We start from the raw sequence: 25,084 nt of genomic DNA, 5'->3' as shown, positions 1-25,084 counted from the left end.
TTGGACACCAAGTCTTTCATACACTCTAGCCTGGGATAGACTAAGCTCAAAATTAGCACAAAAAAAAAAAAAAACTTTTTCTTACAACGGGTTGTTGGTATTATCTTCACAGGGGTAGAAATAACACTTGTAAAACAGAAAAATAACATATAAACAACACATACATTTTTAGAAAGGTTATTATTTTTAATTAGCAATCAACAGGACTCAAAATATATATAGCTATTTGCCATGGGGGAAAATCGTACATTTATATTTAATTAGCATAGGATACGGCAGGATTTTGAAAAAATCAACAGGAAATACACATCCCAGCACTATATAAAACAACCCTTATCAATTTGTACAATAAACTTTGAAGTATTATACATCAACTGATGTTTATCTGCTATCGCTTGTATAATGTTTATTATTTTTCTTTGCCTCCATTTTCAGTTGGTTTATTTGATGCCTTAATTATATCTGACAAAGAGGAATATAAATACATTTTTAATGACAATAATATGTTACATTTACAGTTCTATTTGTTATATGAGATTCTGTTTCTAGAATTTTTAATTTTTTTTACACGATAACATGCCAAAACTCCAACTCTATCAGAGACATCCTTTAAATCAAGTTTGAATAACTTTGCAGGAGTTTGATGTGGAGATCGGCTAACATTAGTTTTGTTGTCCTATTTATTATTTCAGACCCATAAAAAGAATTACTGCTAGATAACGATCCCGTTTCCCTGTTCAAACAGAACACACACACACAGACTCAACGTATAATCTGTTTCTTATCCAAGGCTGAGTGTACTCTCAGCCGTCTTTATCAAAACTGGTTAAATAAACTACATTCAGGCAGTTATATTCTTACTATACAAAGTCTATCTTAAATAAAAGTAGAATCACTTGAAAAGAATTAACCGTAAAAATAGCAAAATCATTTTAGACAGTTTAGATAGTATTAACTACTAGAAATAACAATAGAAACAGTTGATTCTAGTCCTCAGCCCTCAGTTCCACTTAAGGTCTCCATGACCTCTGACCTAGTTTGGTGGCTTCTGAAAATAGTTATAAAGACACAAGCAAATGCACTGAACATGAAAGTATCTTGAGTTTGTGTTAGCCACGAACCTTATTTAAGCAATTTACACGAAATCCCATAGAAAAAACCCATTGACTTTGGGATGAGGGAACCGGAACTGCTAAATTACTAACTCGCTTCCGGGTTTTTGCATACAAATTGATTTGAAATTTTGCTTAGACAGGTTTTTCTTGGGGAGAAACGCTTAATACTTCATTACCTGCTATTCATTTGTGTTTGGACCACATGTGCTTGGTTGTATATCAATAGAGTGTTTAGTCTTTTAAAAACACTGTTGTAATACATTAAGCCACAAAACATTGTTCTTATTACATTTTTACAGAAGGAAAACGTGAATTCCTTCCAAATACTTTGAATGTCTGCGAACCATCATGGCTAGGTTGACATTTGTTTTAAAATATAATAATGACTAACAGGAAAACTGTTGAAAGTATATTAGAATAGTGATCCCAGGAGTGGCAGGGCAACTGAAAACAAAGTCTCTGTCACCATATTTATGAAGTAGGCCTTTATATTAAAGCAATTATGTGTTTCCATAGTTTGATATTAAAGACTGTATTTAAAATTTTTGGAAAACAAGATTTTCTCTTAAAAAATTGATTCAACAAGGTTAAAAAAAAAATCAAGAATCATTAAAATTATCCAGCTCAATAATACTTAAGTTTAATCCTTAAACAACAACCAGATATCAAGAATCAAGGCATGAATACAATTATTTTTTATTTAAGTTACAATTTCCATCCACTCATGAAAACAGTTACAAGTAAATCTTACACGTTTATTTTTTTCAGTGTCACAAACTGCCCAGTACAAGCTGAACACTTTGCAATTAGAGAAATTCCATTTGCAATTTCATGTACATCAAAATAATTTAGAGAAACTGTCCATTTATTTTTCTGCACATTACATCTTTAACATTTCTTTTTTATTTGTTTAGCATTTATTAACATTTTGTTTTAACACACAAAACATAATAATACATTAATGAGTGCACATAGTCAAATGAAAAAAGCAAGTCATTTTGGATATCTTTAGGTCAGCAGGGATTCACACAGAAGATTGTCAGGCTGTTTTTCTGTCATTCAGTGAGGAGTGGTTTAAGGCATGTCCTCTCAAACTCTGCGAATTAGCTGATGTGATCTGTTGAAAAATAAAACATCTACATTTAAAGATTGGCATTGTTCTTAAAACAAAATAAAATGTTGTGTTGTTTAAACTCAGCAAATATAATCAAACTCTGAACTATAAAATAACTATTAGTTCCCATATTTGGTAATATATGGACAAACTCAATCAATTATTTAAAAATTATAATTTTTACATTTACCTCAACGACAGGATTTGTTCATATTTTGCCCATATGCCATAGGGCTGCATTTGAAATTAATACATGTGCATTTATCTTAACATTTACATCATACAGACTTCTTCAATTAAAATGCTGTCAAAGTCAACAATTAGACAGCAAACTAATTATACAACTATCCACTTTAAAATACCTGAAAACATTATCAAGTAAATTCAGTTATTTATTGTTAATAGATAGAAAGAGCTAACCAGACATAGTTAAGAATAAACAGCTAATATGAAAACAGCTAAATATGAAAGACGCTATTTCCAACCAAACCACAGCAAGAAGCGTTTCTATAATCTCCAAAACCCTTGGTCAATCTTGGTCAACTCAAATGCATTCATTACATCTTTAAACTGTTCTTTGGTCTAATTTTGACACTTCAATATCTCTCCACACTCAAGACCAGTGGATGGCAGAACATTCCTGTACTTCACTGTGTGCAACCACTCAACAAGTCAGATTTCCAACACCTGCTTTTTGCCCTAAATAATACCTCATTTCCCCTGAGTGGTATGGTTTAGTTCAGTACAAGACAGGTCAACTTTATCAGGCTTGTGTCTCCGTTGCCAATGGTATTGTAGTGATAATTGGATCTATGACAAATATTAACATCAATATTTTGGCATTGGGGCAAAGCAGTGGCACAGTAGGTAGTGCTGTCGCCTCACAGCAAGAAGGTTGCTGGGTCGCTGGTTTTAGCCTCGGTTCAGTTGGCATTTCTGTGTGGAGTTTGCATGTTCTCCCTGCATTCGCGTGGGTTTCCTATGGGTGCTCCGGTTTCCCCCACAGTCCAAAGACATGCAGTACAGGTTAATTGGGTAGGCTAAATTGTCCGTAGTGTACAAGTGTGTGTGTGAATGTGTGTAGATGTTTCCTAGAGATGCGTTGCGGGCGGAAGGGCATCCGCTGCGTGAAAACTTGCTGGATAAGTTGGCGGTTAACTCTGCTGTGGCCGCCCCGGATTAATAAAGGGACTAAGCAGACAAGAAAATTAAGAATTTTGGCATTGATATTAATATTGATATTTTAGCCTCTCGTAGGGAACCAATTCATGTAGTGACAATTGAATTTCTAACAAATATTAACATCATTATTCAATATTGATATTAATATTGATATTTTAGCCTCTCGTAGGGCACCAAATAATGTAGAAATAACAGGTAAATAACTTTTAAACAGGACACCAGACAGCTTCAACTGTCAAATTAATTAACAATCATGTATTGATAATTGAATAAAACAAATGTAAAGGTCAAATCTGAAGGATATTGAGATTGTCTGACTTGTAGAGTCTTTTACTGTTTTATCAACACAAGGAAGGCACGAATGTAATAAATGTGTATTTATTAACAAAAGAGTAAACAAGGGCCGTTGATGCAGTGGTTGAAGATCTTCTTGCAGGTCTTAAAGCATGGAACAAGCAGACTTGGGGCCAATCCCAATTCTATTTTTGTATCCCTACCCCTTCCCCATGGCCCTTAAAACTGAGGGTTAAGGGGAAGGTCTTCAAAATTTACCCCTAAGAATTGGGACAGCACCTGCACACGTCATCGTATGTCATCGCGATCTCATGCTTCATATAAGATCAGACGATTGCGACTGCAGCAGTTATTCCAGTTGTGTTATTTTTTTTGTTTATTTATCTTCAGGGAATCACTGAAGGCATATATGGGAAATTTTCTTACCCCTTGGTTTTGAGTGTGGTCCTGAAAAATCTTTGTTCGAAGGGGTATCTACCCCTTGCCCTTAGCCTTCAAGCTAAAGAGAATTAGGACATCCCTACCTATTCACGAGAACGAGCAAAATGAGGGGTAGAGGTAAGGGCTAAGGGTTAGCATTGGGATTGGGTCTTAGCTCTCTTGAGCTTTAAAAGAAGAATTTTGGAGATTCTAGAACACGCAGAACAGGAGCTTTCTGGAGGTGGTGGTTCTGATGTCAGGGACATGCTGACGTCTTTATCCTTGAAGGTAGAGTTCCTGAAAATCTGGGACACGCAGATTTCTGGATGTGGCAGTCCTGAAGCGATGGTTAAAGATGGCTTGGAAAAAGCACTGTGAATCCAATTAAAAATCCTTGCTAGAACACGCAGCAAAGTTTTTGAGCAATTCAGAAAATCCTTTTTTTTTTGCAGACATTTAGTGGTGTAATGCTTGCACTGAAAACCACACCACTATTACCTTGTGTATCACCACTACACACTTCTTTCTGATACCCCCACTCTTTCTTCCTCTTTTATCCTTTCTCTGGAAGGTGGGATTGAAAAGATGTCACCTTTCAAACCCAGTATTGTGATTGGTTAATCTTGTGAGTTGGTCACTGAAAGGTGTCATCCATAGTGTGACAGGCATTTGCATAGTCATAGTCCACAGTTAAACTGTTATTATATTTAAGAGTCTTAAATATTTTCGTATGCCTAATTCAAGCATTGTTTTCAATATACAGAGTCTAAACATCACTATGTAATGTTGATCTTACCTAAGCATTCATATACAAACATTACTAAGCAAAGTTTCATACAGTGGAGAATTTCAAGTAGTGCATATTAAATATATACATGATTATTTGAATCTAAAGGTATATGAAGTGAAAAACTCCTTTTGTGTCCCTTTTGTGAGAAGAAAGATTGTGATCTATGTGTCTCTCTGTGTCTTAAACGATGTAAAATGTTGATGAGATTAAGAAATCGTTTTGCAAGTTCAGTTCTCCTAACACCTTTGTCCTTCAGATGAACAAAGAACAGGTGGTGCTTCAACGTCTCTATTGCCATTGATAAGTATTGAATACAAACAATTGTACTCATTGTAAAGTTGTATTGCTGTGAGTTGAGGACATTAATTATAAAATAGAAACAATTTTGCTCAGTCCTCCTTTACATTCATCCAGTTGCTAAAACAGTCCAGTTTGTTGGCATTATCGGGGGAGAATGTGGACCTTTTCTTTTGTGCAATGCAATCTCACAGCAGTTCGTTAACAAATAAACTTTTTGATTTAGAGGCTATGGACAACGACGTTTAGGCAAGTTTGTTGCTAGCAAACGCACGCGCACACACACACCAGGGCCTCTCAGGAGGCACTTGCTCTTCACTTTGAGATCGCGTTGAGCACCTGCCCCTGTAAAGGTCTGTGCTCTGTACACGGGCCTGACACACGCACGCGCGCGCACACACACACACACACACACACACACACACACACACACACACACACACACACACACACACACACACACACACACACACACACACACACACACACACACACACACACACACACACACACACACACACACACACACACACACACACACACACACACACACAAACACTCACACACACACACACACACACACACACACACACACGACTCCCTTCAGATTCAATACGCATGATCGGGTACAAGAAATTTGACAACATGAAGCATACGCTTTTTTTGCATTTGTAGAAAACACGTCAAACTTAATAAAACATTGGAGGGTGCATCCATAAAGGCATTTGCCAATGTGCCATTTACTGAGTACATTTACATGGACACCAATACTCTGATTTGAATATGATTAAGATTATACTCTTAATAAGAGTCTACCATGTAAACAAAGATTTTTGATTATCTTAAAGGACCACCGAGTGACGAAATGCGGCAGTTTTTCTTTCCGTTCGCCATGAGGTCTCAAATTCCATTAAAACAGAAGTCGAAAGTTAAAATGAAACACCGGAAATTGCATGAAACTCTTGGAGGAAACGCTGGATAGCCTGGTGATGCAACATTGTTTTATACTGAAACTTGCCTTCAAAAAGTGCTTTCTTGGTCTTATCTATATTTCTTTCTTTGCATGTTGAACACTTGTCCACCACAACAGGAAGTAAAAAAAAAAAAAAATGTAACTGCATTAATTTTTTTTTACGCGTTAAATATTTCAAATTAATCACATGCGTTACACTAATTTTGACAGCACTAATATAATTACATATATTACATTATGTAATATTAGATTATATTGACTTTTGTCCTCTGTAGTGGACACTATGTTTTTTTATTAATTTTCATTGAATTTTTTAAGCTACTATGTCAAGTCCTGTATTACTGTTCAGAGGACATTCTGAGGTTTCTAGTGATATGTCATTTGATTGGCTGGCATGCTAGGAACTACTTCTTACACTGTATTCAAAATGGCAGGCATACAAACAAGCACATTTTATGGGAAGGAGAAAGGCACGTAAAATTTTGCCTTTGAATGTTTTTTTTTACTCTTATTACATATGTGTTTATATATATTTGTTTATTAAAGTGTCAGAAACAATACATTTAGCTTTCAAATCTGTTAACTTGTTTGTGTTTCAAAACATCCTTTTTTAAATGTCCACTATAGTGGACACCAGGACCATCCTAATGTAATTAATGACTGCATGTTGTAGGAGGCAGAACTGAAGCAGAGAGGATTCTTTATAAGACAGTTGAGGGAGACTCTGACTTAGAGTCTGACAATCAGACAATTAGAGAATGACAATCAGTTTTAAATTGCTTTTATGTTAAATTTGTTTTGGATTAATATCACTTCTTTTTTTTTTTTTAAGTTCGACTCTCTTTCAGACTCAACAGTTTCAGGAATTTCAATACAAAAAGAAAAAATGGCTTTTGATAAATTTTTGTTACATTAATTTAGGATTACAACCATATCCTGTACAGTTTTGTTGGCTGAGTGTGGCAATCCTATTGAACTAAAATGGTCCTGTGGTCCACTACAGTGGACATGCTGTAAAACTAAATAAATAAATAAATGTAAAACTAAATTATAAAATTTGAAAATATGTCTATAAAAATCTGCCTTGAAAAAAATTTCAGATTTTCAAGTTTAATAAATTCAAATATGAAGCAATTTTTAATAGAATATAATATTCAGTTTAAATTAAATTACAATTGTCAACAATTCAAATTAACACAATTTAAATTCTCCCACAATAGGAGATAGATGATCCGTAAAATTCAAATAATAACAAGAATGCTGACATGACACTAATTTAATTTAATATAAAACTTTATCAAGATATCAAGATAACATTATACGAGTTCAGTATCGAGATACATATTAAATCGTGACTTGAGTGTATCGTTACACCCCCGATAAAGATAGATAGTAGGAATAGGGAGTTTGAATTGGTTCTGACAAGGAAGCAGGGGGGATGATGGACTTTTTGAAGCAACAAAGACCATGTTACTGTCACTGTTGCTGGAGCCCCTAACAGGATTTTTAAAGGCACCAAAAACTGATGCATTCAACTTGGAATAGCAATGCTCATTTTAGTTAATTTTCCTAACCGATAACCAACGCTCATTAACGGTTAACTGATCAGATTAATATTAAATTAGTATTTAATAAATTCAAAAAATAATAATGGACGTCTTTATTTTGTCTAACACATTAAATAGGCCTGTTGCAAAAGCAGCTGTTTGCAACACCAGAAAAATAGACCTCCTCTAAAATATTTTTTACTTAAATTACAATACAAAAATACTGACTGAATCCTTTCATCCTTTTTAAAGACCAGCATGACTGTTAATTTCTAATCATATATTTGTTTGTTTTTTCAAATACAAAAGCAGGCTACCTTGTATCAATTGATCTGTAGAAAATAAGCATTTAAATAATGCTTTACTGTAATTCTTATATCACAACATCTATCAACATTTAAATAGAAGTCACTTTTTTAAAGATTATGTCTTGAGCATCAGGTTAAAGAGTGGTTTGTTGATCTGTCCCCAGAAGAACAGAAATATTAGTAGGCCTATATCAACAGATCCAAATCTTGTAAGGTATTGAATGCCCTTAATGTAGCTTGCCTAGTTTACGCCAAAGAATGAAGTTGTTTTTTATTGAGATTGTTTCCTCTGTCAAATGAAGGTCTGTTCCTTACAATAGCAAAACAGATGCACTGCGGACGTGGTGATGATAGACAACAAGGCGCATGATGACTTTTATTTAAAGTATAGACTACTAGCATATAATAATTTAGTTTACATACATGTATAGTCTATTGCATTACTTTGTATATATTTTTATAGTTTATAAAGCTATAAAATGAAACTCTTAGTTTGGTGTTGAGTTATTCGTAGATTAGGCTATGTAGGCTATTTTTAATATATCTTTTTATAAGGAGCTGTAATTTTTCAAATAAAAAAATTGGTTGGTTATTTAATTATTGTACTACATTATCAAAACTATATCAGTTGATTGCATTTATGATGGCTCAGAGCAAGAGGAAATTCCAACGCTCCGACTTGTTGCCATTTCCAAAGCAGAGCACATTTCAAAAAGTTTTGTTCTGTGTTTATGACACGGATCCAGGACAGAGGCATCACCATCAGTGCTGGTTACTTGAAACAAATATTTCAGGACCTAGTGAGTGATGAGTGCACCATTACTTCCAATCCAACCAATCAAACTGATAAGTGTTGCTCTATGATTGGTCGGGTTTTTCAATGCCCCATTTATGATTTTTCAACACATAGACCACCTTAAGGCTCCTACACACTGGGGCGCTTTTCATTTGCGTTTATCGTAAGTGTTTTACAAGACATTTTCTGCATTCAAACCCAAGCAATAATCACTGGCGTAAAGGAGACGAATATTGCAAAATCACTCCTTGACGTTAGATGGCGCTACACAACTTTAAGCAACTTTAAGACACCCGCTTGTGACACAGAAAAAGAGGAAGAGACACGCAGTGAGTCTCAAGTCGACTAAACAAAGTTTAAATAATTTTATGGTGATCTTATTTATACTGTATGGATCTTGATAGATTTTTATTTGGTATGAAGCAGAAAGGAGGGATGTCAGGGAGGTTGACTTAATCTAATTCTCGGCCACGAGTCGGGTCTAGGACAACACACAACAGATAATTCTATAAAACATTTTTTTTTGCACTTTATTATATTTATTGTCTATAAAATTTCATTCTAATAAAATGTAATATTCATGCAAAAGATTTCTTAAATTATCTTAGCATTACTCTAGTTGTGTCTTTAGATTGTTTTCCAGTTACATTTAGGATTAATTTTTGGTATTTATTTAGAATACTTATTGTTCAATAACAACTGTTATTTATTTAGTGGTGAACCTGGGTGTGAGGTCCCTTTCACCACTGTTTGCAGCTTTAATTATTATTATTAGGGTCAGAACATTAGTGGAGCGAGACCCATTGGATTTGCTTCATTTTATCTTATTCTTCTTCTCTAAAATGAATTGCATTTTTGAGGGTCTACACATGCTCAAAACCCCAAAACTTTATACACACACCAGAAGTGGCAAAAGTCTGTTTGAAATAGATTTTGTAAGTGGGTGTATTAAAACGGCTTAACGGCACCACCTATGCACTTTTGACGAAGTGGCCCCCAAGCTACGTTTCATGCACACAAACAAAATTGGCACATACTTTAAACAATGCTTACAAAACAAGTCTCTTGGACTAAAATATGAAAACCAACAAGAAGTCAGATTTTTAATTTCCTCTGCAAAAAAAAAATAAAAAAATAAAAAATAAAAAAATGATTTAGCCATTACCAGACGTTGTATTGTAACAAACTCCTCCTAGAAATTTCCTCAAATCAAAACCAAAATTAGTTATTTTATTTAAGTTACATTATGAAGATATACACTCACTGGTCACTTTATTAGGTACACCTTATTTGTACAAATGGGCTCAAAGTGTGCCAAGAAATACCCCCTTAGTTAGGGAAAACTTTTTGTTCATTATTTTCTGTTGGTCCTCTTGGAAGTATTGGCTTCATTTTATTTGACTACATACCTGGCTGTGTACTGAAAAATTGTGCTGCACTGCTGACAGATGATGTCTTTATCACAACCCAAGCTCATTCTGGAAACGTAGCCCTGCGACGTTTCTGGAGACAGCGATTTACGTGGCCGGAGGTACGTAAGGCCGCGTTTAGTTTTTTTCGAGCGAACGCTGCGGGGTGGCGCTGCTCCACCCCTCTTCGCGCTCGCCTGCCGACGGCTCGCCTCCGAGTGGAGGGCTTTCCCGATGCACCCAGTTTGTCCACTTAGCTCACAGCGTTGCGTCGGCGAAGCGGAGGCCCCGGAGGAGGAGGAGGAGGAGCGGAGTCGACCGATTCGGCGGCTTTTCGTGCGAACGGCACACGCTCCCCAGAGGCGCCCGAGACGCGAAAAAGCACGCACAGCGGCCTCTCGCAGATCCGCGAAAACAAAAAACGCTCGAATACGTACCTCCCGGAACGTAAATCGCGGTCCGCAGAAACGTCCGCGGGGCTACGTTTCCACAATGAGCCCGGGTTGCTTTATCACCTCACTGAGATAGGCAGTTGACTCCTATGTTCAACTATGTCTGAAGTTCACAACAATAATACTGGTTTCAAAACAAATCCTGTGCACTGACTTCATTCATAATGAAGTGCTTTGAGAGGTTAGCCATGATGATGAGGTCGGATTCCTGTCTTCAAATTCTTCCCAGCAAGGATCAAAGTTTATCCCTTTTCTCGTAATTCTTTTCTTTCTTTTTCTCATTACTTTATTCAAATGATCAGTATTCAGTATATGAATCAGTATTTAATTCGTAAAATGATATGGACTAATTAATAAAGTCAACACATTTGTCTGTCATAACTCATTTTTCAGGAGCCACCAAACCAGGTTATAGGTCAAGGAGACAACTTGAGTGGAACTGCATGAATAATTTTTTTTGTTTGTTTTTATTGTTATTGCTACGTGTTAATACTATTTAAAGTGATTTTGCTATTTTATTTTCATTAATTTTGTTTAAAGTGATTTCCTTTTGATGCTAAATAGACTTTGTGTAGTAAGATTATAACAGCCTGAATGCTGATTCTACCAGTTTTGAACCAGTTAGAAAGTAACAACCGTGAGTTTTTATAAGAGTTTGTTTTTTTGCTTGTGTATGTGTCTGCGGGGGTCAGCACTACAGGTCTGAGATCAGCTCTTAATAGCCTGCTGGCAATCTTCTGTCTCCATTCCTATCTGGACTCAGATCTGAACCCTCATTGACAGCTTTTTAGAATTGTCTATCTTTGCTTTAACCAATCAGAACTTTTACCTTAGGTGACACCATTTTTTGTTTTGTGTAAAGAGTATAATTGCCTTTAATAAAAGCCCTTCTGCCATAAAACTGCAAACTATCTTCAGTAAATTTTTCTTAATTTTTATCGAATCTCGGAATCTGAGCCTTCTATTCCAGTGGTTCTCAATGTGGGGGTCGGGACCCCCCGAGGGGCCGTGGGACAATGAAGGGGGGTCGCCTGGTGATTTCCAAAAATCTATTTATTTTTATTAAACCATAAGAATTACCATATTTTATCCATAACCTACTGAAAAGAAAAAAATAGTCATTTATAGTCACTATATACTACTGTATATAGTTACTATAGTAGCTTATAGTTACTAGTTCTATTGGATTGCGATCGCTGGGGTAATTACATTATATTAAATACACAGCAATAGCTTCAGATGCAACAGATTGATGACCAGGTTAAGTTTTCTGGCTCATTTACAGCCCTAACAAACATAAAAAAACATCTACGAAGAATAGTCTTTGGTCTATTGGTGTGTGTGCGCCATTGCATGCAAAGTTTCTGTACTTATAACCACCTTAGAGGATATTGGGGGTCGCGAGCCACTGGCATTGTTATTTTAGGGGTCGCGGGCTGAAAAGTTTGGGAACCCCTGTTCTATTCATCTGACACACCATACTTTCATTTTAACTGGTAATCTTCATTCCAAACAATATCCCTCTGCAATTGGAGTCTTTTTACTTCTAAATGGAAAACCTCAGTCAGTCTATGTCGGCCACGAGTGGAGAGAGTCAGTAGTAGGGCTGCACGATTAATCGAAAAAACATCACAATCTCGATTCGTCCCAACACACGATCCTAATTCAGCTTTTTCTACAATTCAGCCAATTATATTTTCAAAACCAGGAGAGAAGAAAAGGTGGCCCCACAGGTCTTCACAGCAACATTGACACCTTCAAATACTGTATTTCTGAGGTATAATTCACCCAAAATGTAATTTCTGTTTTCATGTAATGATGTATTTCACTCTTCATATAAATGCACCAACCTACTTTTTGTAGGCTTAATATAAAAGTAGTAGTAACTAAGTTTTACTCCTATTTTGAATATCACTTACTCTACTTGCCCTTCAATACCTTTTGACAAGTAATAGTAATTTTACTTAGTATGATTTTTCAGTAATCTTACGACCACTTTAAAGGATTCCAAACATTAATATCTAGAAATTTGGCTGAAATGGTGCTCTACAAAGTTGACTGAACACCTTCACACTAATTACTTAATATTATACAAATAATTAAAAGTCTATACTTTACCTTGACTAACACATAATCACCAGGTGTAATGCAGGCCATCTGAGTTTTCTCTGGTTGAACAGGCAAATTTGTTTTAGGAAAGATCACTTTCACATTTCCATCATTTCGTCCACAAAGCTCCTCAGATGATCTTTTGCTTTTCTGTAGATAATAAAGAAAAAATATCTGTTATTAAAATACGTCTTCTTAGACAAGCAAATATAGAATGGGTCAGTCTCAACAATTTCATTTTCTAAATAAAACAGATTAAACTGACTTAATAAAAAACTATGGTAGCGCTTTTGCGTTAAAGGTGCTGTGTGTAAGTTTTTGACTCTTCTAGAAGTATAATACCATAATGTGTTTGTAGATATTTAAGAAACATGCTAAGTGAACATTTGTTTATCTTATAAACAATGCTTAGATATTCTGGTTGGAAAATGTACATTCCGTACTGGAACGCCTGTCTTCATTTTGGCCCTTTTAACCCACCTTGCCTTGGTGGAAATAAGTATTCAACACATCCCCATTTTTCTCAAAAAAACATTTCCAAAGGTGCTGTTGACTTAAAATTTTTACCAGATGTTGGTAACAACCAAAAAAATCCATATTCAAAGAAAACAATAGTGATTTTTTTACAGTTTAAGTTGTGTAAAAAATGAAATGACATAGAAAAAAAAACAGTATTAAATACATGAAGAACAGAAACTGTAGAAACCAGTGAAAACCTACAGAACCCTCAAGATGTTTGCACTCTGTTGAAGTCTGTGAAAAACTCACATTTGAGCAGTTCATGTGACTTCATTCTCAATATGAGAGGCATCTTTAAGCTGCCATCACCAAAAAGTTTTATATAAAGTATTAAATACATTTCAGTAGTTCAGTACTTTCTCCTTGTGTCATTTTAATATTACACATACATTTTTTCCACATTTTTTGTTTTGTTATGTTTTTGTTTGTAGTTTTTTTTTTTTTTTACCAAAATCAAGTTAAATTCCATGTCTACAGGTCCTTCCCAGAAAAAAAAAAAAAAACAAACAAAAAAAACATTACGTTTGATACTTTTCCCTCCACTGTATTTGATTCATCTGGTGGACACCAGCAGACTCCGAAATGAGACACAGATTTAGAGTTCCACATGAGGTGGTTATTAATTAGCAAATAATATAAATATTACAAACGTAACATTAGTTGAGAAGGTTACATAGTAAATCTGTGTCCGAACAACATGCTATGTGACAAGATTTTCTAGTGATGAGCAATCTGGCTGTTTGCATCAGACGCAACTTAACAGAAATTTATATACAGCCATTCAGAAGCAGAGAATATATGTGCACTCACTGTATTCCAATGAAATGGTAAGGTTTCCAATTTAATTAACTGCAACGTACAGTCCGGAGATAAAATTACGTATTGTTTCCTACAAGGGGTCTGGGTTCCTCTCTGCGTGGGTTTATGACCCCTGGTGCTAGGAAGTCTGTTACTCTGTGACACCTTACTTATCCAGATGCATGCCAGAGACGACTGCTTTGAGCTTCTAAGGAATTCCTTTACTTCTTTCTCCCCACACACACACACACACATGCACGCACGCACGCACGAACGCATGCACGCACACACACACACGTTTGTTTTTGTGAAAAGTGGTGACATTACATAGGTTTCCATTCATTTTATACTGTCCAAACCGTATATTGTATTGCCCTCACCCCACCCCACCCCTAAACCCAACCATCACAGGAGACTGTGTGCAGCTTTACTCTCTGATTAAACTCATTCTGTAGGATTTAGAAGCTTTTTGAGAAATGAGGACGTCACCAGTGTCCTCACATTTCACCTCCTTTTTGTAATACCTGTGTCATACCCATGTCATTATACAGATTTGTGTCCTGATATGTCACAAAAACACGTACACACACACACACGGCTTTAGACACTGAAGTGGACTCAGAAATCCTGAATCAGCCCAAAAGTAAATGTTATGTGTTTGTAAACTTTGTATTTCCTTTCTGACTTTTCTTTCATATGTATCTCTCCCTAAATGCCCTTTTCAAGACACTAGACAAGCTAAGAATGTTTGAATCATGTTTATGTACTTCTAAAAGTGTGTCTGGTATCATTCTGTTGCTTACACAATCCTACAGCTCATGATATAGGAGGCATGATCATAATTTATATTGCCTACATTCTTTAATTCTCTGAGCTAATGTCTCTTTGTATGCTTTCGGACGGACCCTTATTTTGCATAATAGCGGTCCACAGACAAAGAAAATCTCCCGCTCAAACTGCCAGGAAACCATTGGTCAGTCTGTGGAAAATAGGTGTGACTTGATCAACAGTTAAAATCTACGCCCAAAGATCAGGGCTGAAAAGGTCCGAAAGATGCTCTCCTAGAGGTGCCCCCCTTTGAGGGGGCAGACTGCATTTCTGTACCCCCGTCACTCGTCTGAGTCCACGTTTTTCTTATTTTTCCGGCAAAGTAAACCCAGTTTAAAGTTTGTATCCGCATTGCAAGCTCCACGCATCGAGGAAGGACATCAAAGGACTCTATCCTCCAGCGCATCAGAGAAACTCGCACAAAGAGAGACAGAAATACCCACTAAATCCAGGTATTTAGTTATGCGTTAAGCTGTGCCCCTTATCAAAAAGGTGTTTTTGTAATCTTGGTGGTCCTGAATAGTTGTGTGGAACTGAGGTAGATTTGTCATTCTTTTATCTTTTAATATACTCTTTATTTCCTCGCTCGCCTTCTCTGTTTTTGTTATGTTTGTGCGTTGTTATATCTCAGATAAGTCAATAAATCCCATTATAATCAAATGGATTGTATTGTTTGTCTTACGGAAAAAGTCACTTAAATGATCGAAATGATATCAAAACTTGTAAATGATTAATCTACTTCATAATTAATCTACATCATTCAAACTCAAATTAGCATTCAAACTACTAATAGCATTTAACACTGAATAAAGAATATCAGGTGTACCTGAGGTGATCATTGTCATAATTTTCTGTTGTTCAGCTGCAAGAAATAGAATCTGTTTCTAAAATATAAATTTCAGGTGTTGGTAAAAACAAAAACGCCTCTTAATATGGATAATATTCAATTTATCCCATGCCATTGGTTTTAATTAGAACACAATTTAAATTAGCCTTTATGTTTGATAGTCAAGCACATTCCTGTTAATGATGTCAATCTGGCAACCTGTGCTTCCGTGGAGTTGTCAGAGGAGGGAACAAGTGAAAATGTTTTGCAATACCTAGTTTAACCACTGTGCCAAACTTACATACTGCACCTTTAAGAGCACACACATTATGAATTCATGTATTAACATATGCATTAAATTATGCATTAATATATATAAGTGTTTCGTTCATTATTTGATGGATGAACAGCACCTTAATTAAGGCATCAATTGAGATATCTACATCATCAGGATCTATGATTATTTAGACATGATCATGTTTGTTAACAGATAAAGGTCCTTACTTAATTTCAAATATATGATTATGGAATCATAAATTTATGGATGAGAGAAAGCATTTTTTTAAAAATATTTAAAAAATCATATGTAATTATTATTACAATTCTTTCATTTTCTTTTCGGCTTAGTCCCTTTATTAATCTGGGGTCGCCACAGCAGAATAAACCGCTAATTTATCCAGCATATGTTTTACGCAGCGGATGCCCTTCCAGCTGCAACCCATCACTGGGAAACAACCAAACACACTCATTCACACACATAAACAATGGACAATTTAGCCTACCCAATTCACCTGTACCACATTGGACTGTGGGGGATGCCGGAGCACCCTGAGGAAACCCACGCGAATGCAGAGAGAACATGCAAACTCCAAACAGAAATGCCAACTGAGCCAGCCGAGACTTGAACCAGTGACCTTCTTGCTGTAGGGAGACAGTACTACTTACTGCTCCACAGCGTCGCCCTATTACAATCATTCATTCATTCATTTTCTTGTCGGCTTAGTCCCTTTATTAATCCGGGTTTGCCACAGCAGAATGAACCGCCAACTTATCCAGCAAGTTATTACGCAGCAGATGCCCTTCCAGCCGCAACCCATCTCTGGGAAACCTAATACAATCAATTCAAATTATTATAGGAATATGCAAATTACAACATGCAAGCATACAGATATGTCATTATTGTGAAAATAATGTGTTTATTAATAAAGATCTGCTTAATCAAACAAGTTCATATCAGCTTCATAGTAGCCTGCAGGTAAATAAACATAGCCCAACAACACTGGCCAATCACAACACATACTGTAGCTTGTGGCTTCTGTTGTCATCTAAATACACAAGTATTCATAGTTAACTAAAAATTAGTTTTTAATGTTTGTGGCCCCTTAACTAAAGTGGTGACCAAATCGATATTGCACAAAAGCAAGACAAGGATTAAGCTGGGATTTTCAAACTAGCTTATCTGAATTAAGTTACTACACAGTTTTATTCTTTGCAGCAAGCCTGCTTCAGAGCAGATTAATAACCAGGCTAAGATTAATCCTAGTGATTTTTATGTTAGTTTTGTTGTCAATGCTAGAAATTAATGTGTTTTATAGTTACTCCATGATCTTGACCATTTACATTTATTTTAGTAATAATAACATATATTTTATTATTTTTTTCATGCAAAGCGGTATACAAATTACATTGAAACATGCAAATAGAGAAGAAAAAACAAAGAACAGATGAAAACAAAACAAACAAACAAACAAAAAACATAGTAGAAAAAGTAGAAAACATATAAAACATACTGTACACACACAGACACTGACACACACTGACTGACACACGCACGCACACACACACACACACACGCACACACACACATATACATATATATATACATGGATATATGTACACTGTTTAACTTTTTTGTATTTTTGCAGTAACTTACTATCACCACATTTTCAGCAAGTTTCCATAATTGCCTCTTTACAGTAGCTTGAGCATGAAAGTGCTTTATAGTGCAATTTTTTTAGGTAATCTGCCAGAATGCTAGCATTAGCATAATAGCTTAGAAATTTTACATCCCTCCCCTGCCGTTCAAAGCCACGCCGTCTTAATTCATGAACACGCATCGAATGGTTATAACACGTCATTCACCAGTTAGAAAACTTTGTCCAGCGTAGTTGTTGACAGTCCAGAGGGTGCAGGAATTATATTTCCCAAAAACTGACATTGGGGTAAAGTTGGTTTTATATTTGCACATTCAGACTTTCTTCTTAATAATTAATTTCAGAAAAGTACTGCTTGCAAATTATAAATAGTGTAATCATATAATCCACCACAGTCAATGAAACGGTGCTAATTTCGGACTGAATATTCAAAGTAACGTTAGAGTGGGAGCGCGTCACAGACTGTCACTGTTCAAAAATGAACAAATGTGCAAATATAAATCAAACTTCAACACAGTAAAACTGGTTAGGCTCAGCACTATTATGTTTTCATATTTCACTAAATAAAAATCAGAGCAGGAAAAAAATGAGTGCTAAAAACTCATCGAAATTAAATATCCTATCATCTTTTTACATTATTAAAGTTACATTACCAAGACAGCAAGTGGCTTTTCATTTTCTATTGGGCTCGCTAATCCTCAGACATCGCTTGTTTTCATCTCCTTTTACACTTGAACAACTAAACAAATGCTTAAGTGTATGTAAGTGACTATATTATTGATGCTGTAAAAGGTACCCCATGAACCTGAAAATAGCCAATCTTTTGCCGGACATTTTAAGTGGCTGAACAACACTTTTTTTGCATTTAAACTCATTCATAAACAAGAACACAATCTACATAAGCTAAGTGTGACTAAAACGATTTTAAAATTTACCTGTAATAAATGTAACACTTCAGCCATGGTGTCATCCTTCAGATCGTTGTTTTAAACTGTATAACGTCATTTCTCTTCAGCGTACTAAAGTAATTTCGTAATTTCAAAAAGTTTTGATTCTGCATTTTTGTCAGAAGCCTTTTCTAAAACAATCTTTCTTTTCATGGATACAAAGCCATGTTGGTAAGAAAATTGTTCATTACCAGACCCAGAGATCGGTTTATTATATTCAAAATGGTAAAACTCAACTGTTTAACTCTAAGGGAATTGTAAAATTAATCCACAAAAAGTGGAATGTTCCTTTAAGTAATCTACTTGCATGTGTACAAACTGATATGTGCTCAGTTTTATAAATAACTGGGATGGGGATCCAGCTTTTAATCGCCTCTTCATTATAAAATCCTCAGTCTCAGTTTTACAAGCTTTGCAAATTAATAAACTTCACAGTAACTGATTGAACAACTGATTGCTGACATTTGTAAATGGTATCCAGCATCTTTCGATAAACACACACCTTGTCTCTGTATTCTGTGCCGCAGCATGCTGTAGATTTAAATATGTGCTGAAACACAGGGAGGAGCAGAAAACTATATATTTGCTTTAAAGGCAACTGAGCAGATATTAGAAGGGCTGAGCAGAAATTTAGTGGGAGATAAAGCACTTCTAATAAATGAATGAATGAATGAATGAATGAATGAATGAATGAATTAGCGAGCTGTTGAGTACAAGTAAAGGGATTTTTTATCAACTCTATTTTAAAGTCAAATGAATGGCAAACCCCTTCAAAGTTACTTTTAAAATCTGAATGACCAAAGAAATAAATTCTCATTTGACAATTTTTATCTAAAAAAAAATCACCATGTTCAAATTGTACAAACTCAACAAAATAATTATTATATTAAAAAAATTACCACATTTGAAATAATATAAAAGATGGCCTAGCGTGCTGGAAAAGAGTACAATATTTATCTATATTAAATATAATTTGTAATAAAAATAATAAATTTTTTGACAGGTAGCAAGCTTTAAAACATGCCATGGAGGATGTGTGATGCACATTTTACGCACTTAATGTCGAGTTTAACTCAACTCGAATTTTAGTTAAACATTTAGTACGTTGCCGTCAGGCAACTCCTCAGACCAACGGTCTTTCAAATAGCTGCGCCATCTTAACATTTACTTAACGACCGTACACAGACTGATTTTATGAGACAAGCTATAAATGGAAATCTGTATTTGCATTTATTTACACTGCAAAAAACAAAACAAAAAAAAACAACAACAAAAAAACACTTAAAAGATCTAAAAAGTGTCTTTATGTGAAGTAATTAGCCATATGTTGAGTAAAACATTTAAAAACCACCATATAACATATGTTATAAGTCAAAACTTTAGCCCATGGAATAAAAAAAAGATTAACATTCAAAAATCTATCATCTTTTACATTAGCAGTTCTGCTTTTACTTGAAGTACCCGTAATGCAGTGCACATTACAGTGGTGAACTGTACAGAATGTAAGCAATATATTTCTGCCCATTTTTAAAATTGCAGCAAAGTCTAACATACATTCTTAGAAAGAAAAAACTAAATGAAAGCCAAATATAAATGATAATATCACATAGCAGCTGGTTCTCATCCTGGATCATCAAACATGCAGTGGACTAAGCCATGAAGAGCTGATTAAATTAGGACAAGCCATGCTTTTATTCTGTTATCCTGGCTTTCATGTTTCATATGTAATACCCCTCTGGTCCTTTAAAATACTAATAAACAACGTGTTATTGTAAATTGTCTATTTAATTGCATGCTACTATAAAGTTGAAATAAATCTGTTTGATATCTCAGATCATTAATCATAAAAAATGTCACATTAATGAATATAAAAATTTGAATACATATTTTTACTTTTTAGTATACATATTTGTAATTTGTGTACCCTTACTAAGTGTTAAGACATTTATATCTAATATATAAATAACTGTTAAATAGACTTGTCAGTACATCTATACATTGTTACTTTCTGGTGATTTGAAGTGCTTCTATTATCCTCATTCCTTAGTTGATTTGAGCAAAAGTGTCTGCTAAATAAATACATGTAAAAGTAAGTAAATAAATAAATAGATAAATGTAAGTTTCAACAAGTCTATGTGAGAAACATTCTAGTTCTTAGTATGCATTCATGATAACAATGGAAATCATCTGCTACACACCATCATACTTTCATCATTTCTCACACTCATGTTGTTTATGACATTCTTTTTTTTGTTAAACATAGTATGAAATTTTTAAGTGAAAATAATACTAAAATAAACTATTAAAAAAATTGAAAGCCTGAAAGCTTTTTTAAGAATGTGAACATGTTGTGGTTAACTGTTTAGCTTGTTATCCCTAACAAACACTACAAGCAATGACGAAAAATATGCAAAACTTCATTAAGTATGATGCTATACTCACTCCCTCTACCAATACAAGCTGTGTGTTGCCGATAAGAGTCATGTTGACTTTAGTTGCCTTTTCTCTAAAAACAGAGATAAGTTCTTCCAGACGGCGCTTTTTCACTGGTGCAGGAACATTATCTTCCAACCGATGATATGCATGGGTTTTCTAGAAATGAGAAAAAAGCCACATTATCGATTTCATTAAATTTTGTTGCTTATGGTCCATTTCCACTGAGTGGTAAGGTACAGTACAGTACGGTTCAGTATGCTTTTATGGCCATTTCCACTGTCAAAGGGTACCTAAAAGCGAACTTTTTGGTTACCTTTTTGGTTTCCTTTTGAAAAGCGTACCTAGCATGATAAAAGGGCAATAAAGTCGGAGCTAGACATGCAGCTGAACGCTATTAGCTTACAGGGATTCGTCACTTGCAGAAGTAGGAAAATGAAAACAAAGAAACCGCTATTTTTAAAAACACAGCGAGACATTACACCATTACAATATATACATATAATAACAAGCCACGGTCCACCCGGCTTCAAACAAACCTTCTCATGGTCTTGGTGAACAGCCACAAAGCCAAGAAGAACTAAATCTGCTGTGTCCTGTTGCTGTTTTACGAGCCCGTCTAAAAGTGTGAGATGTTTCACTTTCAGAAGAGAGCTCGCTGCATATCTATATTTGAAATAATGAACTTCTTAAGCTCATATTAATAACGTGTGCGTGATAATTGAAATGCTTCTGACATCCAATCCTTTCAGAAAGGGACAAACGTGAGAGAGAAGCGGGGAAAAACAAAGGAGAAGCCGGAAAAACCAGAGCAGAAAATTATTCTTTCTGCAACCTAAAACATGAACAAACTGCCATGTTTAAATATTATTATTGCATATCATTGATATGCAGTTATAATCAAATCATTTTTAAATAAAAGTTAGTAATGAACATTTATACACAAGTACTGATGTGTATAAAGCGTCTTGTTTTGTGAGAAGGTCTTTTCATATGATATGTGAATGACCCATACATATGTAGACTTTTTCTCGACTAAAAATGACATCGTCAGAAACTTTCTGTCATACAGTACACCATGCCCTGCAAAGGGTACCATTAGTACCCTTTTGGCAGAGGAAATCGCAAGTCTGATAATGGTGACCCGTACCGACCCGTACTGTACTGTACCACTCAGTGGAAACGGGCCATTACACCAGAAGATTTCAAAATCTCAATTCAAAGGTCCACATCTGAGGTTTTCAGATCTGGAAAGATTGGTTATAACAAAACTTTTTTAATGAACATGCACAGACACACATCAATGATTTAAACAATTAAATGTCTTTTCTATTTAAAAGTATAATAATAACAACAAGTGACAAAATGACAATGCACTTCATTTTAATCTGTCAATCAATTCAATCTGTCGATCAATGGGCAGGGATAACTGCACATGTTGCAGTGGGTATTGGAATTTGGATCCTATTTTAACATCAGGAAATTAAAAAAAAAAGTCTTGTGTTAATACCACTCCAAAATAACAGTGGACACAATATACCTACACACAGTTCTGTCCAAACAGCTTGCAAAAGTTGATTTTGCATAAAATAGTTAAATGCATGAATGAAGAAAAAAAATTAAAATAAATAACCAGAGGAAGGTCAAGTAACATGGTGCAAAACTCCACTTTATGACACTGTCTGTATTACATCAGTTGCATAAAATCTAACTGAATAAATTTGTACTGGATTAGAGGAAGTTTAATGTATAGCTCTTTGTTGAGTACAAGTAAGTTTAGTCTTTAAATGTCACTTTAAGCTGCATAAAAGCGTCTTGAAAAATATCTAGTAAAATATTATTTACTGTCATCATGGCAAATATAAAATAAATCAGTTATTAGAAATGAGTTATTAAAACTTTAAAAAGTTGTGGAGGATGTGGAGGACTTAGGTGACCTACCAGTTTGGTGGTTAAGTTGGGGAAAAAAATAAACAGGGTGGCTAATAATTCTGACTTCAACTGTATTTCACACCTAGCTCAAAACTTTCATAACTCTCAACACCTACAAGTCTAAACCTCCACATTCTTTGTGACGCATTTATCTCCTGAGACATTAGGCAGAGACCATCAGCCTCACATCATCCAATTTTCAAAGGACTTTTATGAACTCAAAACAATAAACTCCAAAGTGTATGTAACATATGTGTTTGCAGTCTATATGTTCTGCCCAATAGTAGAGGTACTTAAACCAAGATATGGGCGCATAAACAGAACTTTCAGCATTTTATATAAAGTAGGTGTGACTGATCGACTTAAATCTGCTCTGCCCCTGTAATCTAGGCAGAACAATCTTCCCAAGAGGACACTTAATTTCTGCACCTTTACTCTGCTGAGTCAGTTTTTTTCTTGGATTTTTAAACTCATTACATTTTTGCACCTCGTTGGATACTCTGGTCTTGACTGAAACACAAACTCCAAACAGGAATGAACTTAAGAATCTAAGTTTTTCCATGCATAATAGGACTCTTGCATCACAAGAGAGAGAGAATAAATGCAAGTATGCATTTCTAGTTGTTCTAGTTGTCTCCTTAGTTGTAATTAAACTGATTAAATATTGTCTTTCTTGGCAAATTCTTGGTGTGTCCATATCCCAGGCAGGCCTATTCAGCAACACTGTCAGGGACTTTACCCAGGAGTCCTTGGGGGAGAGCTCTGCCTTGTGCAATGGAGCAGGTGATCACTTTGTGGGCTCAGATGACTGGAATCGTTGCCGCTGACTCTTTCTCGTTAAGAGTGATCTTCCTGCAGCTCCATGACGCACCACTGTCATAGCCCAGTCAACTGGCTAGTGATGGCACTGAGCCCGCAGGAAGTTGACGGTACCATCACAGGTTGCTGTTAAATCCAGCAATCAAACCTCTAAACAAGCCTGACTACTTGGAGAGAAAAACTGTTCTTTCCATGCGCCAGAGCTTCCCCCTGCAAAGGAATGTAGCGCACCTCTAGCCTCTTTGCTGGATCATTGGAGGAAGGTAAAAGTCAATCTCAGCTCTTCTTCGGACGCTCCATATCCCGGGGAGAGCACTCCCCATCCCGAAGCTGCCCCACCGCAGGTACATCAGCAATTGTTCCAGTGAAGCTGCAGTGGTGATGCTTGTTCGGACTCTGTCAGCCTGCTTACTGCTGCTAAACCAGTCGTAGTGGCTCATGTGGACTGTCATTTAAAGCGTTCATTGCCATGCCATCCCTGTCTTGCACAAGCCACTCCCTCCAGCCAAGATGGAGATTGGGTTTATGCCTTCACTTCATCGTACCCAGAGAGTGTTAACGCGAGACTCTTATCGGACGATAAAAAAATATTGCCGTTAATCTATTCTCAAAGTTGGGAGCTGAGTCTGTTCAGTGCACACTATGATGACTTTCACACCTTGATATTTCAGCGCGGATGTATATTTGGCCTAATTGTGCTGTAGGTGGTGAGAACGAGTCTTCAACCCTGTGTTTATTCCTACTGTAAAATTACCAAATCAAACGTGACATGTGAACTAGATGCAGTTCACTAGAGTGAATCTGATTAATGTTAGCTACACATTTAACTATCAGGTCCCAGTAGAGTTTATGCTTTTTAGTAAAACATATACAAATAAAATGGAGCAGGTGCTTTTTAAAATGAATGACGGTGAATGAAAGTTAAACCGGTGAGCCGTGTGACAAAGATTCTTCTGAATCAAATCAGCAGGATGCCCTTCTGGATCTTTTACTTACTTCGAAGACACTACTGACTACGCTTACATAGACATCTGTAATCTAGTTATTTGCGTTAATAGACAATAATATACTTAAGGTGTTTACGTGAAGAGTTTCCTGTAATTTTGGGTGACTTTAACTGCAGTTCCGCAGTTTAACATTCACTCATGAATATTTTATTCATGCCCCTGTGACAAACTGGGGTTTTAGACACAAATAAGAAGAGGTGTGTGTGTGTGTGTGTATGTGTGTGTGTGTGCGGTC

At 35.7% G+C, this 25,084-nt stretch overlaps 1 protein-coding gene across 3 annotated transcripts in view; it reads right to left on the bottom strand.

Annotated features, from left to right (window-relative positions):
- Nucleotides 1–1,869: 1,869 nt before the first annotated feature.
- The window catches only part of cdk5rap1 (CDK5 regulatory subunit associated protein 1), a 106,719-nt gene continuing 83,504 nt past the window's right edge, over nt 1,870–25,084 (bottom strand). For 2 of the 3 annotated variants that reach the window (XM_073915972.1, XM_073915973.1), the window contains 3 exons: nt 21,101–21,250; nt 12,816–12,956; nt 1,870–2,232 (listed from right to left, as the gene is read on the bottom strand). In XM_073915972.1, coding sequence (XP_073772073.1) covers nt 2,155–2,232; nt 12,816–12,956; nt 21,101–21,250 — 369 coding nt within the window. In that variant the 3' untranslated portion in view covers nt 1,870–2,154. 3 annotated transcript variants of the gene reach the window in all.

The sequence above is a fragment of the Danio rerio genome, chromosome 11 (assembly GCF_049306965.1).
Source record: "Danio rerio strain Tuebingen ecotype United States chromosome 11, GRCz12tu, whole genome shotgun sequence".
In the NCBI taxonomy this organism is placed as follows: domain Eukaryota; kingdom Metazoa; phylum Chordata; class Actinopteri; order Cypriniformes; family Danionidae; genus Danio; species Danio rerio.
The sequence above is the reverse complement of the archived record's forward strand: the minus strand, read 5'-3'. Positions and strand labels throughout refer to the sequence as shown.